The following is a 17330-nucleotide window of genomic DNA, read 5'->3' on the forward strand; positions in this document are numbered from 1 at the left end:
TCACCTAAAGCAGCTTCTGACATTATTAAATGTGTGGTAGCCTGAGTGCCTTGCATCCAAATTAAAACACATGCATTTTTCTCTACTTCATGATGAGGCAACTCATACATTTCATCTTTGGGGATGGTATGTGAGTTAGATGTTATACCACAAGAGGGGAAAGAGGAACCATGAGTACCTCCACATTGTCTATTCCTATTTCTTTGTAGTATTCAAAGCTACACTTAGGGTCAAAGAGTAATTCTGAATGGAAAAACTAAGCTACTTTAAAAGACTTTCATCTCAATGAAACAAGGTGTATGTGTATTACAAATTGATATCCAGGCTGATTACACATGTATTCCACCTTTTGATATAGTATACTTAATAAGCATGTTACTATTATGCTAAGTTTATATTAATAGCTATGTTATAATTGTTGATTTTTTAAAAGAAGTCTTGTTGCCCACCCTGAAACCTTGAAAAAGGATTGAGTAGAAATCCAAATGTAAATGATTATAGTACATGCCAAAGAATAAGCATATTTATGACAGATTCCTATGTTTCATTTTCAGTGATGTTATAGCAAAGAGGATAATGTGTCTTACGATTTTAAAATGCTAGAACAGAATCCATGGTTCTCCATCTCACACATATCAGTTGTCTTGCTTTAAAATGGTGTAGGTTGCTATACAGCACAGGTATAAATGGAGACACCACATGTTTGTATAGGTAACAGATTTAGTTCCTATTATATAATCAATATAATAGGAAAATGCATTCACCAGACATACCAAACTCAGGGATATGAAGAAACCTTTACCCTAATTGTCAATGAACAATTGAGCAAGTAGAATAGTGGTGTCCTCACTTTCCCTTCCTTAAGATAAATGGTAAGTGATTCCTTCAGCAAGCTTTTCCTTTTTCTTTGCCTGATGACAGATCTACTAAAAGTGAAAAGCACTGCACTTTTAATGGAACCAGTCTGTGGGTCACTTTATTTTTGGATACACATGCCATTTTGAAACAACACTGCTGGATTTTAATTTAATTCAAACATCACTTCTGCGCCTTTCACCTCACATTGGTTTGTCCATGTTGTCCCTGTGTGTCAACTGTGAAAAAGAACTTTGTTTTGATACACATTACGATCCATGATCACACCGATCTTTCTTTACTTGGTTTCCTCCACACCTCGCTCTAAATGTAGAATCAGCCCCATTGTGCACCTAACAGGAGAGGGAAGAAACCCACAAGGACCAGGTGAGAACAGCCACTTCCACAGCCTAGTAGCGTACACAATACAGTAAAGTAAGTGTGAGAATAGAATGCTGGGGGAAAATATGGAAGCACCTGCTGAAGTGTAGGCATGGCTCAATGACCAGAGCTTCAAACGCTACCCTATGTATAAATGTTACACCAAAAAATGGCTCTTTACATCTGGAGGAAGCTCCAAAAACACACCAGATGGGAGACGAGTATCAGTCAAAACCATTATTGATCCCCAATATCTTTTGCAAAAGAAGACTAGGTTGTTCGGCTCATGCCTGAAAACCAGTCTAAAGCATGATTATACAGATGCAAGTGATATATGCTCTCAAGCCCTCCTAACACAGCCCCTCCCGTCTTGTCAGTAACTTTCCAAGTTTCTCCATTATCTTGCACTGAGCCTGCGTCTTGGCCTTGATCGCTCATCCGTGCTGTCCCTACCTCCCCCTCCTGACGCGATACATTCCAGCCATTATCTACTTGGATAGTATCCCGTTACATGGGATGGGTAAGCTAGCATTTAAGTATCAAACACCAAATGAACATTTGGCAACCACAGGCACCTTGGAATTTTGTTTTTCTGGTTCTATGTTATATCAGGTTAACACATTCTATACTGTGTCAAATGAACACCATATGCACTACAATTCCCAAACTGTGCCTAATTTCATTACAGTCCCCCCTCAAAAAGCAATTTAGGGGGTTGAAACTTTATAATCTTCCTCTTTTGGAAGGCTATGATACATCATAAGCATTTGTTTATGTGTTACACTCTCAACCATGCGTTGTATAATCAAACGAATACATGGAAGAAAGCAAGGCATAATTAATAAAATCAGCAAGATTACACACAATATCAAAAATCCACTTTTTGCATCAAATGGAAAACTGAATTTTCTGGTTCTTCTTCTGGATTTTCTGGTTCCTCTGCCCCTGTAAATAGGAAAAGCCTCCATATCCACAACAGCCACATCTTATTATAAGTTGTGAAGATAGGTTTAGATGAGCCTCCCATATACCTTCCTTTTTTGTTTAAGGCAATCGTTTACAGCAAAAATAATACAGGAATACAAACACAATCACAGCTCCCACAAATCCACCTATTATTTCTTCCCAATTGATTTCCCAAGTCACTGGAATTAAAGAAGGAAAGTCCATTTCACTCCTTTTTCTTCTTGAATCTCACCTTCAGGCCGAGACTGGGCACAATCTCCGACAGCCACTTTTCTTCAGGACTCTTCTCCTGTCCCTCAGCTGTTGGGAGGTCCTGTGCTACCTCCTTCCCTGGTTCCACTGGTGGTGATGCCGCCTTGAGTCTGCTGACGTGGATCTACTTGGATGTTCCGTGGGTCTTGACTGCCGAATGGGTTGTCAACAGGACCTGTTTCGGCTCGCTCCACTTGTCTTTAAGAGGTTCCTGCTGCCACTTCCGAACTCGGACCCAATCTCCAGGCTTATAGGAATGGATCGGTCCCTCCAACGGCAATCTCTGGAACTCTGTACCTGTGAAGATCATGTAATACAGACTGCAGGGCAGTTACATATTCAACAACAGCATTTTCACCTAACAATGTATTTACAGAACTACCTTTTCCCTGCCCCAACCATGGTGGTCTGCAGTACAAAACCTCATATGGTGTCAATTTAGTCTCTCCCCGGGGACTACAACAAATTCTGGTTAATGCAATTGGTAGTGCCTCTGGCCCTTTCAATTTGGTTTCTCTACAGATTTTGGTCAAAGTCTGTTTTGTCGTTCTGACCATGCGTTCAACTTGCCCAGATGATTGCAGCCTCCATGGAGTGTGTAGTTTCCATTGGATTCCTAAAAAGTCACTTACGTGTTGAACAACCTTGGAAACAAAATGTGGCCCTTGGTCTGATTCAATACATTCAGGTAACAAGAAGCGTGGTATAATCTCCTTTAATAAAATCTTTGCCACAGTTTGTGCTGCTGCATGACGACAAGGAAAAGCTTCCACCCATCCAGTGAGTTGGTCTACAATAATTAACAAATAACGCCACCCCATGGTTCTTGGAAGTTCAGCAAAGTCTATTTGGATACGCTGGAAGGGATAGAAAGCCCAAGGGCGGCCTCCCATTGGTGCTGGGGGCTTGGGCCCTGCTGCATTAATGGCTGCGCAAGTGGGACATTGGCTTGCTGCCCTTTGGGTCTCTACATACAGTCCTGGTGCAATGACATAACGAATCATCAAATCTCCCAAGGCGCTTCCTCCCAAATGCGTGGCTTTGTGCGTATTGAGCACCACATTTCTTAACAGAGAGCGAGGAATAATAAACTGCCCTCCCGGTACTTGCCACCATCCTCCTGGGAGACGTTTAGCATTTGCCTCTTGGGCTCTCTGGATTTCCTCTGGCGAATATATTGCCTGGTAGCTGGATAAGTCAAGTGATGGAATTAACGCTCCCTCTCTCTCTTGCTCTCCTATCTCTAGCGCTGCTTCCTTTAAGACTTGATCTGCCAAACGGTTGCCTGCGCGCAAGATGGAATCCTTGCACTTGTGATGCGCTGGGACATGTATGACAGCCACTTTCCTGGGTTTTAATAATGCGGACAGGAATGCTTTTATTTCACTGCCATTCTGAATAGGTTCTCCATCACTTCCCAAGAATCCTCTTTCCTTCCACAATGCCCCAAAAGCATATGTTGTACCAAAAACATATTTAGAATAGTGTACAAATTGATCTCTTTGTCTGCATATAAGTCCAAAGCCTTGGTTGCAGCCCACAGTTCTGCCTGCTGTGCTGACCAACTAGGAGGAAGAGCTTGTTTCCATACGATCTCTTTACCTTTGACAACTGCAGCTCCTGTATAACGCTTGCCTTCCACTACTCGGCTAGACCCATCTACAAAGACATTATCTGCCCCTTCTATCGGTATGTCTCTCAGTCCTGGCCTTATGGAGGTATCTTGATCCAGAACTTCCAGGCAATCATGTAACAACTCCCCTGGTTCAGGGATTAAGGTAGCTGGGTTCAAGGTATTGCAAACTGACAGGGTCAGATTATTACGTCCAGTTAGCAAATTCTCATAGGAAGACTGTCTTGAAGGATTGAGAACTTTATCCGCCTTTGTTCCCAATATTCTGGCTACGTCATGTGGGCCTGTTATTTCTAGTCGTGCCCCCATGACAATTTTCTCAGCCTTTTGCAACAAGCACGCTGCTGCTGCTACTGCTCTCAAGCAAGTGGGCCACCCTTTGGCAACAGGATCCTATGGGTCGCCATTTGTCTCCCCACTTCTGCGTCAGGACTCCTGAAGCTACTCCCTTGTTTTCGCTCACATACAATCGGTATGGCTTCTGTCCATCTGGTAGGGCTAGCACAGGAGGGTTACTTAGGGCTAGTTTCAATTCCCTAAATGCTTTTTCCATTAATTTAGTCCATTTCCAATCCTTCAGCCCCTCCTTTGTCAGGGACTCATACAGAACAGCCGCTTTTACTCCAAACTCAGGGATCCATTGCCTGCAGAACCCCACTAGTCCCCAAAAAGCTCTCAGTTCTTTTGGAGTTCTGGGGCTTGGCATACCACATATTGCTTCCCTTCGTTCAGGGCCCAAGGCCCTTTTGCCTTTCTTGATTTGGTATCCCAGAAACGTGACTTCTTCCTGACACCACTGCACCTTGTCCTTAGACACTTTATATCCCTTTTTAGCCAATTCCTTCAGAAGAGACCTAGTAGACTCTAGGCAAGCCCCCCTCAAGGGTCTACATCTGGAAAGCTCTGCACCACTGGGACTCCATTCTGCTGGGCTGCATCTATCTCTGCCTGCCGCCTAGCCTGGCTTATCACCATCGTGCGTTCTTCTGGGCTCAAAAGTGTTTGGAGTAGGGTCTGAACATCAGCCCAAGTAGGGTTGTGACTTAAAAATATTGATTGGAACAAATCCTGCATTCTGGTTGAGTCTTCCCTCAGGGCAGGGGTCTGATTTTTCCAGTTAAACAAATCTGAGGTGGAGAATGGGGTATATACATATGACCTTGGGGCTGCAGCAGGGGCGATAGGGTTTGCCACCTCTCTCATAGGGCATGTCAAATCGGCCAGATCTTCTCTTTCCCTTTCCTGCCTTCTTGCTGCCTGTGCTCTTGTCATCACCCCTGGCCATATGGGACTGAGGGCGGGTTGTTCAGGTAATTCACCCACACATGAAGCTAATTCCTGTCCCATTTCCTCCCTCAGACTCGTTTGCATTTCACTAAGTTGCCTTTGTAACTGTGTCAGCTGTTGTTGATTCTGAGCTGCCAGAAGTCTTCGCTCCTGACCCGTCGTCTCCAGCTGTTTGATGTATTCGGCTAACATAGGGGATGTGGAGGGAGTTGATGCTTGTTGTGGTGAAGCTAGTATGCTGGACCCACTTCCCGAAGGGGCCCTCCATGAAGGATTATACGGAGGTGGAGCAGTAGGCAATACATCATCCACAAAAGGATCCTCCTCTGGCTGACTTAAAACCGCAGGAGGATCGGACTTATGCTGGGGCTGGGACTTTTTAACCCCCACGGTTGAGGCTATCATTGCTGTACAACAGGCACCTTTACATTTCTTTACCCAGGGTGGGTTCGTTTCCACCCGATCCTGCCACACATCAATGTAGGGAAATTGATTCCATTTTCCCTCTCTTGTAACTTTCGCATGTACAGCACTTATAATACTTTTATCCCAGGTTCCCCCCTCAGGCCATTCATTATTACAAAATTTAATCAAACCCCATTTAGTCATAGCACCTGCACCATATGCATTTTTAAAATCTTTAAAATTTCTCAAGAAACATCCCAACGGGTTCTGCAGTTTTTCCTCCCGCGATGCCCCTGTTCCTATTTTACTTGGGTTTTTCAACTGCCTGCTATAGGTCAGTTCCCTGGGCTTTTCAATAGGCTCTCATCTCACGGGCCCCTCGTGAAGTCGTCCCTACTCCCGATTCTGCAAGCGGATCTTACCGGGCTTTCTCAGTAGGCCTTCTGACTCTCACGATCACCGCACAGTCACCAACAGCTTCCCATTACTCCTTAAGGTGTTGGCCCTCTGGTCTCACTATTGGAGCTCCGGTTGATGCCACCGTGTCTTCTGCTCTTTGCACCCTTGGCCCCAAGGCATGTTCAAACAACCTGGAGCGCTCTCCTTGGCCCGCCAGGGGCAAAACAGGAGGCCAGCGGGTCAGCCAGACCTCCTGGCTGGCTCGCCAGAAATGTTACACCAAAAAATGGCTCTTTACATCTGGAGGAAGCTCCAAAAACACACCAGATGGGAGACCAGAGTATCAGTCAAAACCATTATTGATCCCCAATATCTTTTGCAAAAGGAGACTAGGTTGTTCGGCTCATGCCTGAAAACCAGTCTAAAGCATGATTATACAGATGCAAGTGATATATGCTCTCAAGCCCTCCTAACACAGCCCCTCCCGTCTTGTCAGTAACTTTCCAAGTTTCTCCATTATCTTGCACTGAGCCTGCGTCTTGGCCTTGATCGCTCATCCGTGCTGTCCCTACCTCCCCCTCCTGACGCGATACATTCCGGCCATTATCTACTTGGATAGTATCCCGTTACATGGGATGGGTAAGCTAGCATTTAAGTATCAAACACCAAATGAACATTTGGCAACCACAGGCACCTTGGAATTTTGTTTTTCTGGTTCTATGTTATATCAGGTTAACACATTCTATACTGTGTCAAATGAACACCATATGCACTACAATTCCCAAACTGTGCCTAATTTCATTACATAAAGAGGTAGCAAAGGCCTCTTTTCTGAGAAAATAAAAAAGTTCTATTGCTGTGATCCCGCTTACCTTGCCACAGTATGCCGTTATAAGCCATTGGAACACTTTTGCAGAACAATGGCTCAGGATGATTAAAAAGTTGTACATAGCACAAAGTTGTAAAGAGATAACATACAATACAATGTGCCCATTTTCTGCTGTTAACAGCAATATGTTGACCACCAGTTTGTTTGTTTCATATTTATTTTAAAATATCTTTGCAGCTGGAAAAGTCCAGTAGTGTCATGTCCAGAAAAATGACAGGCGCTGGAGAGTAACTATGGGAAGTGTGGAGGCCTCTGTACTCATGGAAGCTCCACACACACTTTTGAAACTGATGTTCCACATCATGGGGGGGACCTATACAGGGAAAGGAGGCTCACTGCTTCATCCAGTCACCCTCCAACTAGTGGAAGATGATGAGAGTGACAATAAGGGGAGGGAAGCTGTAACATTAATCCCCACAGAGTCCCCTGTCTCCCTGTTGCATGATTATAGCACATGGTGTTGGACGTCCTAAAGAGTGCTGCTAACATGATAATGTAATAGATTCATTCAGATTTAGGTTTTCTCTAACTGGAAGTTCCCCTTCTCAAAGTTCTTTTGATATGAATGGGAGCTATGCTAGAAACGCTTCCATTCATTTCAATGGGGCTGGTGCAGGAGCACATCTTGCTCAATTACGCCCACTATCTGCACGGGGCACAAAACTTCTTACAAGAGCAAATTAGCTGCTGAAACAGAATCACATTCATAATAAGAAGGCTTTTCATGTTGTTGCTGTTGTTGTTACTATTATTGTTTCCATCTCCATAATCTCTTAATATTTTTGGTCACCTTTTCTTTTGCAAAATAATAAAAAAAGCATTTTCTTTTATATGGTTTAGAAGTGTTTCCTTATTTTTTCAGTTGTGTTTTGTGTATTGATTTATTGATTTTGTGTACAATGTTGACACCATTTGGTTTTTTTATGTGATATATATTGTGATTTCAGTGTTGAAAGGCAATAAAGAGGAATCACATCTTGTAATACTGATATTATTGCCTCCGCTGAGAGTAACATTTCATTGAAACTAACTAGCAATAAATGTCTGGATAGGGACGAACAATTTAATCAGCTACATCAGTTGACCTAATTTGATTAATTACAGATTAAAATGATGAAATTACATTTGAGATGTGTTCTCTGAAAGAATATTGAGTACTGATAGCATTGTTATAGACAACCTTTGTAAATCTCTTGATTGAAGATTTGCATTTTATTTAGCTTTCATTAGCAATCAAAATATATTTATAATTTAGTCATGCAAAGGTTCATCTGAAAGGTTCATCATAGTTCTGAAATACTATGTGATAGTTTAATAGATGAATAAGTCAATTTGTTCAGATGCAATAAATTAATTGATTTTAAAACCCTCTAATTAGTTGACATTGCAGTGTCTGACATTCTTAAAAGCTTGTAGTAATTCAGAGAATTATTATTATTATTTTGTCATTATATCATTAACAGTATTACTTTTTCCTCTTCAGAAAATGATCAAATTGTGTAATCCTTCTTCAGAATGCAATATTACTACCCAGTAGAAGGGGAAAAAACACAGGCAATTGTATTCTTCATTTTCTGATTGGGAATGCCTCTTTAGTTGTATATGTCCGTGTCTTTAATATACAGCCACAAAAGTGGCTGTATACTATAGCCAGCATGGATTTTGCACATTCTGCAATATTAAACTGAAAATACCCCCATGCTCATCTGATGCTTCCCATAAGCTCATTTCAAAACTAAAACTAAAAAAGGTAAAGGTGTCCCCGCACTTGTAGTGCGAGTCGTTTCCGACTCTTAGGGTGATGTCTTGCGACGTTTACTAGGCAGACCGTATATATGGGGTGGGATTGCCAGTTCCTTCCCCGGCCTTTCTTTACCCCCCAGCATATGCTGGGTACTCATTTTACCGACCACAGATGGATGGAAGGTTGAGTGGACCTTGACCCCTTTTACCGGATATTCGACTTCCTCCTTCCATTGGAATCGAACTCCGGCCGTGAGCAGAGCTATAGTCCTCAATTCAGAAATGCTTGCTTAACAATCCTCTAAGTTTTCATGGCAGTACACAAACACTCAGAGAATCGAGAGTTCAATCCAGGCCCCTGTTGGGCTTTTTCTGTCAGTGGTCTCATAATTTGTTGAAATTAATTAAAAATCAGCCATGTTCACAGAGTACCTGTAATCTTATTATTGACCTTGCCCCATACTCTGACCTTCATCTTCTGCAGTTTTAAAAGTTAAAAAAAGCCTGGCTAATTTTTAATTAATTTAAGAAATTTAACACTGAAGTCAATGATAAGTGCATGCTCAGTAAGAACCAACCATCAGTGCTCTAAAAGCCAGACTAACAGTTGTTTGGCTTGGCTAATCAGGTGGCCACACCCACACTAGCCCTTTTTTCACTTTAAACAGTCATGGCTTCCCCCAAAGAATCCTGGGAAGTGTAGAAGGTGAAAGGTGCTGAGAGTTGTTAGGAGACTCCTATTCCCCTGCCAGAGCTCCAGTGGCCAGAGTGGTTGAACAGTCAGCCCCTCTTCTGAGAACTGCAGTTCTGCCACCACTCACCATATGCTCAGAGGCACATGTTACCAAATCCAAGCTACACACGGGAAGTGGCTTGGACTATGAAAGACCAACCGAAATGGTGTTTGCATTTTGACAAATTCATAGGGCAGTACATCTCAGAGAGGAGGTCAGGTGTCCTGCTCCCGTGGCACACTCACTATAGCTGCCCAATTTCCCTGCTGTTTAAAATTTGATAGAAATATCTGTTGGCTGTAGGTATGTTCTTAAACTGCAAGGATTTTTTTTGCCTATTAGTGAATGTTATTTCTTAAGATGCAAAATAATGAGTGGGTCATCAATTTGAAATAAGTAAGAACACTGTGGAGATTTCCCCTCTCTCTCATTTTTAAGGGAATAAGGGCAATAAGGGCAATGCTTAAACAATAGAAATGCTCAGTGAGGTAACTAATAACATACTCCTGATTAACAACACTAGTTTAGATGTCCATAGACAACACATGTGTTTATTATACAGCCACGAGAGTGGCTATATACTATAGCCAGCGTAGATTTTTCACATTCTGCAATGTTAAATTGAAAATACCCCCATGCCATTCTGATGCTTCCCATAAGCTTGTTTCAAAACAAAACCTTACAAAACTTATAGTCCTGAACTCAGAAATGCTTGCTTAACAACCCTGTCAATTTTCATGGCGATATACCAAACAGTCAGAGAGAATAGAGAGTTCAAAGTCTAAAAAGAGAGAAAAAAACCTCAGAGCCCTTTTGGACTTTTTTCTGTCAGAGTTCTCATAATCTGTTGAAATTCATTAAAAGTCAGCCATGTTCACAGAGTACCTGTAATCCTAATAGTGACCTTGCCCCATACTCCGACCTTCATTTTCTGCAGTTTAAAAGTTTTTTAAAAAATGCCTGGCTGATTTTTAATTAATTTAAGAAATTTTGGCTGGAATCCTATGATAATGCTGGGCATGCTCAGTAAGAACCAACTGTCAGAGTTCTAAAAGCCAGACTCACAGCTGCTTGACTTGCCTAATCAGGGGGCCACACCCACACCAGACTTTGATTCCACTTGAGACAGTCATGGCTTCCCTCAGAAAATCCTGGGAAGTGTAGTTTGTGAAGGGGGCTGAGAGGAGACTCCTGTTCCAATGAGAGAGCTCCAGTGGCCAGAGTGGTTTAACAGCCAGACACTATGATTGAAGGTCTGTGAGGGGAACAGGGCGTCTCCTAGCAACTCTCAGCACCCTTCACTTACTACACTTCCCAGGATTCTTTGAGAGAAGCCATGACTCTCCAAAATGAAATAAAGGTCTGGTGTGGATGTGGCCAGGGACAGCTTTGGTTTAAATTTGGGTGGGAGACTACATGTACCTGCTGTAGAAGAAAAAGGTGGGGGAAAGCCTGAAAAAGAATGATTCTGTTCACAATGTTTTCCTTTTGGAAAGCAAAGGGGCTTCCCTTCTGCCCAGTGCCCACCCACCCAATCTCCTCCCCTCCCCCTGGCCAGTGTTGGACTAGGACCTGGGAGACCAGGGTTTGAATCCCCACACAGCCATGAAGCTCATTGGGTGACCTTTGGCCAGTCACTGCCTCTCAGCCTCAGAGCAAGGCAATGGTAAAACCACCTATGAATACCGTTTACCATGAAAATCCTATTCATAGAGTAAACATAAGTCGGGATTGACTTGAAGGCAGTCCATTTCCATTTTCAAACATGATTGCACAGAAATAAATCCCATTGAACTCAAAAAATATGCAAATGATCAAACCCACCCTCCCTTCTCCCTCCTGACCCCTCCCTCTTGCCCTTCCCCTCCCCCTTCCTTTGCCCCTCCCCACCTCCTCCCCTTCCTCCTCCTCCCCCTCCCCCTCCCCTTCCTCCTCCCCATGGTCAGTTTTACCTATCTTAAGCCTGGTTGCACAGAAGTAAATACCATTGAACTCTATAAGCATGCAAATGATCAAACCTGCCCTCCCATTCCCCTTCCTTTGCCCCCCTCCAATATGCTCCTTCCCTTTACCCCTCCCCTTACCCCTACCCCATGGTCAGTTTTACCTATCCTAAGCATGATTGCATAGGAGTAAATTCCATTGAACTTAATAAGCATGCAAATGATCAGACCTGTTTTCCCTTCCTTCCCCTCTCCTCTCCCTTCCTCCTCCTCTCCCCTCTTCCTTCCTCCTCCTCCCCTGCCCCCTGCCCCCTCCCCCCTGTTCAGTTTTGCCTGTCCTAAGCATGATTGCATGGGAGTAAATCGCACTGAATTCAATAACATGCAAATGATCAAACCTGTCCTTCTCCTCCTCTCCCCCTCTTTCCTGCTCCCATCTCAGTCTTCCCCTCTGCCTTTCCTTCCCTCCCTCTTCCTCCTCCTCCCCTCCCCATCTCCTGTGGTCAGTTTCACCTTTCCTAAGCATGATTGCAGGGGAGTAAATCCCACTGAACTCAATAAGCATGCAAATGATCAATCCATTCTCAGCAAACTTGCACAGGATCCCATTTCTTACCTCCTGGGTTATGGTTTAAGCTGCCCAATTTCCCTGCTTTTTAAAGTTTGATAGAAATATCTGTGGGCTATAGGTACATTCTTAAACCACAAGGTTTTTGCCTATTAGTGAGTTACAAAGATAATGTATCAATATCACTCAATTTAGAAGTCTTTTGTTTTTGAATAAGGTATTTGGAATTCCCTGGGAAGAGGGATTGATTGTTAAACCACTCAGAAACTGTAGTACTGTGAGGGGAATAGGGGTGTCCAACTCTCAGTATCCTTAACAAACTACAGTTCCAAGGGTGTTTTAAGGGAAGCCATGACTGTCTAAAGTGGCATGATACTGCTTAAATGTATAGTGCAGATAGGGCCTTTCACATTGTGACTCCCAATAAGTCCACACCCTGGGAGGAGTTCTGCAGCACATACAGAACAGGCAGCACATATATTCATTGGAAGGTATAAAAGCAAGGGGGAGTTTGCAGTACGTATAGACACAAGCATTGCTCCAAGGAAAAACTCTAGAAGATGAGCACCAAATGCAAGGAAATCACTGTAAGCCATTTTAGAGGAAAGGAACAGCACAGGGTGGGACTTCTCCCTCCTTTTTCTCTCTTTGAGGGAAGAAAGGTGCTGAGCTGATACAGGGACAATTTGAATGGGAAGGGAATATTCCCTACCTCTATTTCATGAAAATATCCTTCCCTGCAAAATCAGGGGGTAATATTCTGCTGCTGGGGGGGGGTTGTTGGGTTTTTTTGGAAGGGGAAGAAATTTCTTCAAAATTTTGTGGAGATGGTTATTGCTTCCTTTATTGAATCTCACTAAGAAGTGCAGCCAGTGGGAAGCTGTGAAGAGAGACATCTGCCATTTCTCATCGGCCACACCTCCCAGAATGCTTTGGGGACAATACAATGTGACATTATATGGCCTTGATTCCAAGGCATTCGGGGAAATGTTCCTTGCATTACACTGCAGAGAGAGCCCTGTGCCTTTGTGAGCAGTATCTGGGTTTTTATTTTTAAAAGTTTGAAAAGCAATGTGGGGAGAAAAACCCTTGGTCATCCGCAAGCTTAAATAAGGTAAGCTGCAAACCCCACATGAAAATTTCAAAGTACACAGACATTTTTCAGGAGGGTTTAAGTTCACCACCACCTAGGCAATGGATGCCTGAAAAAGAATCTTTTGGCACATCTGTAGCTCAGAAGAGAAGTCTTAGCCATGGGATATAGGACTTTTTAGCTTAGCAAACAAGTGAATGGGGTGGGGATGACATATTAGAGATGTATAAAATTATGCATGCTGTGGAACAAATTAGATAGGGTGAAGGTTTTCTGTATTTCTCATAATGCTAGAACTTGGGGACATCCAATGAAAGTCAAAGTTGGAAGATTTGGGAGGGGAAAAAGAAAGAACTTCTTCACACAGTGCATAGTTAAACTATGGAATTCGCACCCACAAGAGGTAGTTATGGCCACCAACTTGGATGGCTTTTTAAAAGGGACTAGAGAAATTCATAGAGGATAAGTCTTTTAGTAGTTAACAGCCATGATGGCTGTGTCCTGTCTCCACTGTCGGAGACAGTAAGCCTCTGAATCCCACTTGCTGAGAATCACAAGCAGGGAGAATGCTGCTGTGCTCATATCCTGTTTACTGGCTTCCCATAGGCATCTGGTTGGCCACTGTGGGAACAGGATGCTGGACTAGATTGGCAATTGGCCTGATCCAGCAGGGCTCTTCCGATGTTCTTAAGTAACATGAGGTTCAAGCTAGTCAGCTCTGACATTCCTATTTAAATATTTGTTTCTGTGCTGTGGGCAACTGTAGTAACCTTTACCTGTTGTTTTAGTTTTATTGCTGTTTTGATGTTGTGATACTTATATATTATGACTTTGTACATCGCTCAGAGTGGCTCGGTTTCCAGCCAGATGGGCGATAAATAAATCGCAGAAATAAATAAAATAAATAAATAAATAAATCATGCTGTACAATACTCTCACTGTGCTATGCCATAATTAATAGAGTTAGTCCCCAGGACCTGGGATCCCCAGGTTCAAATACCCATGTATCCATGAAGCTCACTGGGTGACCTTGGGCCCGTCACTGCCTCTCAGCCTAACCTACCTCATAGGGTTGTTGTTGAGATAAAATTGGGAGAGAATGAAGTGTATGCCGACTTGAGCTCCCTGGAGGAAAGGTGGGGTATACATATGTAATATAAATAAACTATTATAATTATGATACAAATGGAGTGGGGAAAGGATAAAAACAAAAGAATATTGATAGGGCAGTTAAGTTTTGGATGCTAGAGTTCTGATACTGAGTGGACTGTTATATTACCACTATAGCAGAACAGTGAGATAGGTGCTTGGTGTTATACTGAGACTTTTCATTTGATAATGGGCTGACTGCAAACTAAAAGGTAGGTCCTAGTTCACCAGTTTTAAGAAACTAAACAGATAGTGGTACAGTTTTATACCATGTAACACCATAGTCGGTGAGTGTTATGCAATAAGATTACAAAAAAAATACAAAAAGGATAAAATCAGTTAAAATGAACCACAAAACCAGAAAAAAATGCCTACTGAAATAAAAACAGTGTTCACCAAGCACCAGACATTCAACAGGTAGTGGTGCCTGTCTAATCTCAGCCAGGAGGGATTTCCACAGAATTGGGCCCACCATACCGAATGCAAGGATCCTGGTAGATACAAGCCATGCATCCGAATCAGCCAGAGGAGTGTGCTTGTCTACACATTCATGTGAAGAGTCATGTGAGGAAAATTGCTTGCCTATCACACAAAAAACTGATTTAGCCTACATGACAAAGAAATAGGATGATTATGCCCCTGCCATTGCTAAGTCATATGAATTAGCTTTCATGTACAGATAACACAAATTTCTAGCAATAGCAGGTGTGTTCTCTGAGGCCACCTCAGATACCTACAGTACATTTTCTACTACAGTAGGGCCCCTCTTTACAGCGCTTCGCTTTACAGCAATTCGCTAATACAGCGGTCTCAATTAGACACAATTAGACTAAAGCCCCACTCATACAGCGCTTGTTCCGCTTTTACGGCGGTTTTCAGGCATCGCATGCCATTCTATTCAATGAGTTCCGCTTTACAGCGGTTTTCACTTTACAGCGGGGGTCCGGAATGCAACCCACCGTATGAGTGGGGCCCTACTGTATCTACAATGAAATTCTTCTGACCATTCCTTGAATATATTTCCAAAGCGCACAACATCATAGAGCCATTTGAAAGATATACTGAAATGATACAACATGATGCAATGCAGGACAAGTGTACAAACTGTGGGTGATAGTTAGCTAAGTCATGCTCAGAATAAACCCATTTAAATCAATGGACTTAAGTGAGTATTCTCTGTGTATGACTTACATTTGATGTCACCCTAAATACATCACAAACAGTAGACTGTGACAATGAAATTTAATCATTTTCACAGTTGCAGATTTATACCCTTGCAATGCCTGATTAAATGCAAATAACCTTTCATTTCTATCACAATTATTTTAGTTCTTTGTTTATCTTACATATTATATTTGTTCACCTCATATATTTTGTATATTCTTGAGGTATCTTATGATCTAGAATTATGATTTATTACTTGGAAACACTGTTCATAGTGGCCACATTCTAGGCCTCTTCAGGCATTCGTCTTCTGGGTTCATTAAATATATAAGGAAGGCCACAGGGACGAGTGCACTAACTATATGCCGTGAGTCAGAGAGCAAATGTATGAAGCAGGGAGCCCCCTATATTCATGGACACTCCCCCCAAATTTAGAACCCTGATTTTCCAGGGTTGTAAAATATGCAGGGAGTCCCCACAAATATAGGAGGCTGCCCATTTCAAAAGTTCACCCTCCAACTTGTGGGAGGTGACCGGAATAGCAATGTGAGTGGAGATAGCATGCTCATGCCCCTTGCCCCCCCTTGTATGTTTATTTAACTCAAGAGAAGAATGTCCTGAAGGCGGCTTCTGTCATACAGGGAAACATTCAAGACCCATTGCCTGAGCTAACTAAATGACTCATCACATGTACAGCATTTCCCTGTACCACTTGAGATACATAAATTCTCTCATATATAAAACCCTATCAATGTAAAAGAAAACACACACAAGAAGAAGAGGGTTTTTTTCTGTTGTTTTAACTCTCTTGGACATGCTAGTTTTCTATGGATAGGGTTTTTCCCCCCATGACAGAAGTTCAAACAGTCAATTTCACAACTGCAGTTTTCCATGGTTCCATCCAGCAATAGCTTTATATAGGAACATAGGAAACTTCTTTATACCAAGCCAGACCATTGATCTATCTAGCCCAGTATTGTCTACACTGGCTGGTAGTGGCTCTCTAGAGATTCAGACAGGACATTCCCAGCCCTACCTGGAGATGCTGGGGATTGAACCTGGAGCCTTCTGCATGCAAAGTAAATGCTCTACCACTGAGCTATGGTTCTTCCCCATTCTAGCTGTCAGTGCAGAATTCCTCAGAAATATTTAGCACAGTACTTGTGCACATTTGTTAGTCTCAGAAAGAAGCTAAAAGTGCTCCATTGTACATGCTGTTGAGTACTTTTTGTGCTTAGTTTTTCATTCCCCCCCCTCCAGCGGTCACCATAAGTATTTTGAGAATGCTTCCTGATTCTCTCAGGGAACCAACACCATACTTCATTTGTGGTTAAACGTTTGTGCCTTTTTTAATAGGTGACATGTATGCAGTGGTTGCATGGAGACCATACAATGCTGGAAATGATTGAGAAAAAACGTTGTCTGTGCAAAGAAATCAAGGCGCGACAGAAATCAGAGAAAGGACTGTGCAAACAGGACAGCATGCCTATCCTGCCAAGTTGGAAGAAGAACACAGGGTCCAAGAAGTACAGCCCCCCTCCATATTCCAAGCAACAAACAGTTTTCTGGGACACTGCAATATGATACGAGGACAGGGGGTTATCTTCTGCACATTGCTAAAACATGCACTGTTAGCCTATCTTCCTAATCAGGTGATGGCTGGGACTTAATTTTCAGGTGATGAACTGCCTAGGAATAAAACTTACTAAAGTGGTATCCACCTGTCACTCAAAGGACAAGTCTTTGTCTCCCACTGAATGAAGGCATGCACATTTTTTGAGGATTCTTTTGGATCCAGAAAAATAAAAATATGTAAATATTTTGCCAATCTCTTAAAAACAACAACCCTGAGACAATACACTATTTAAA

At 42.6% G+C, this 17330-nt stretch overlaps 1 protein-coding gene across 2 annotated transcripts in view; it reads left to right on the forward strand.

Annotated features, from left to right (window-relative positions):
• The window catches only part of NYAP2 (neuronal tyrosine-phosphorylated phosphoinositide-3-kinase adaptor 2), a 234901-nt gene extending 217856 nt beyond the window's left edge, over positions 1–17045 (forward strand). For both annotated transcript variants that reach the window (XM_061634458.1, XM_061634460.1), the window contains one exon: positions 16818–17045. In XM_061634458.1, the coding sequence (XP_061490442.1) occupies positions 16818–17045 (228 nt within the window). The remainder of the gene's footprint in view (positions 1–16817) is intronic.
• The last annotated feature ends 285 nt before the right edge of the window (positions 17046–17330 follow it).

Source organism: Rhineura floridana, chromosome 7 (assembly GCF_030035675.1).
Source record: "Rhineura floridana isolate rRhiFlo1 chromosome 7, rRhiFlo1.hap2, whole genome shotgun sequence".
In the NCBI taxonomy this organism is placed as follows: Eukaryota; Metazoa; Chordata; class Lepidosauria; order Squamata; family Rhineuridae; genus Rhineura; species Rhineura floridana.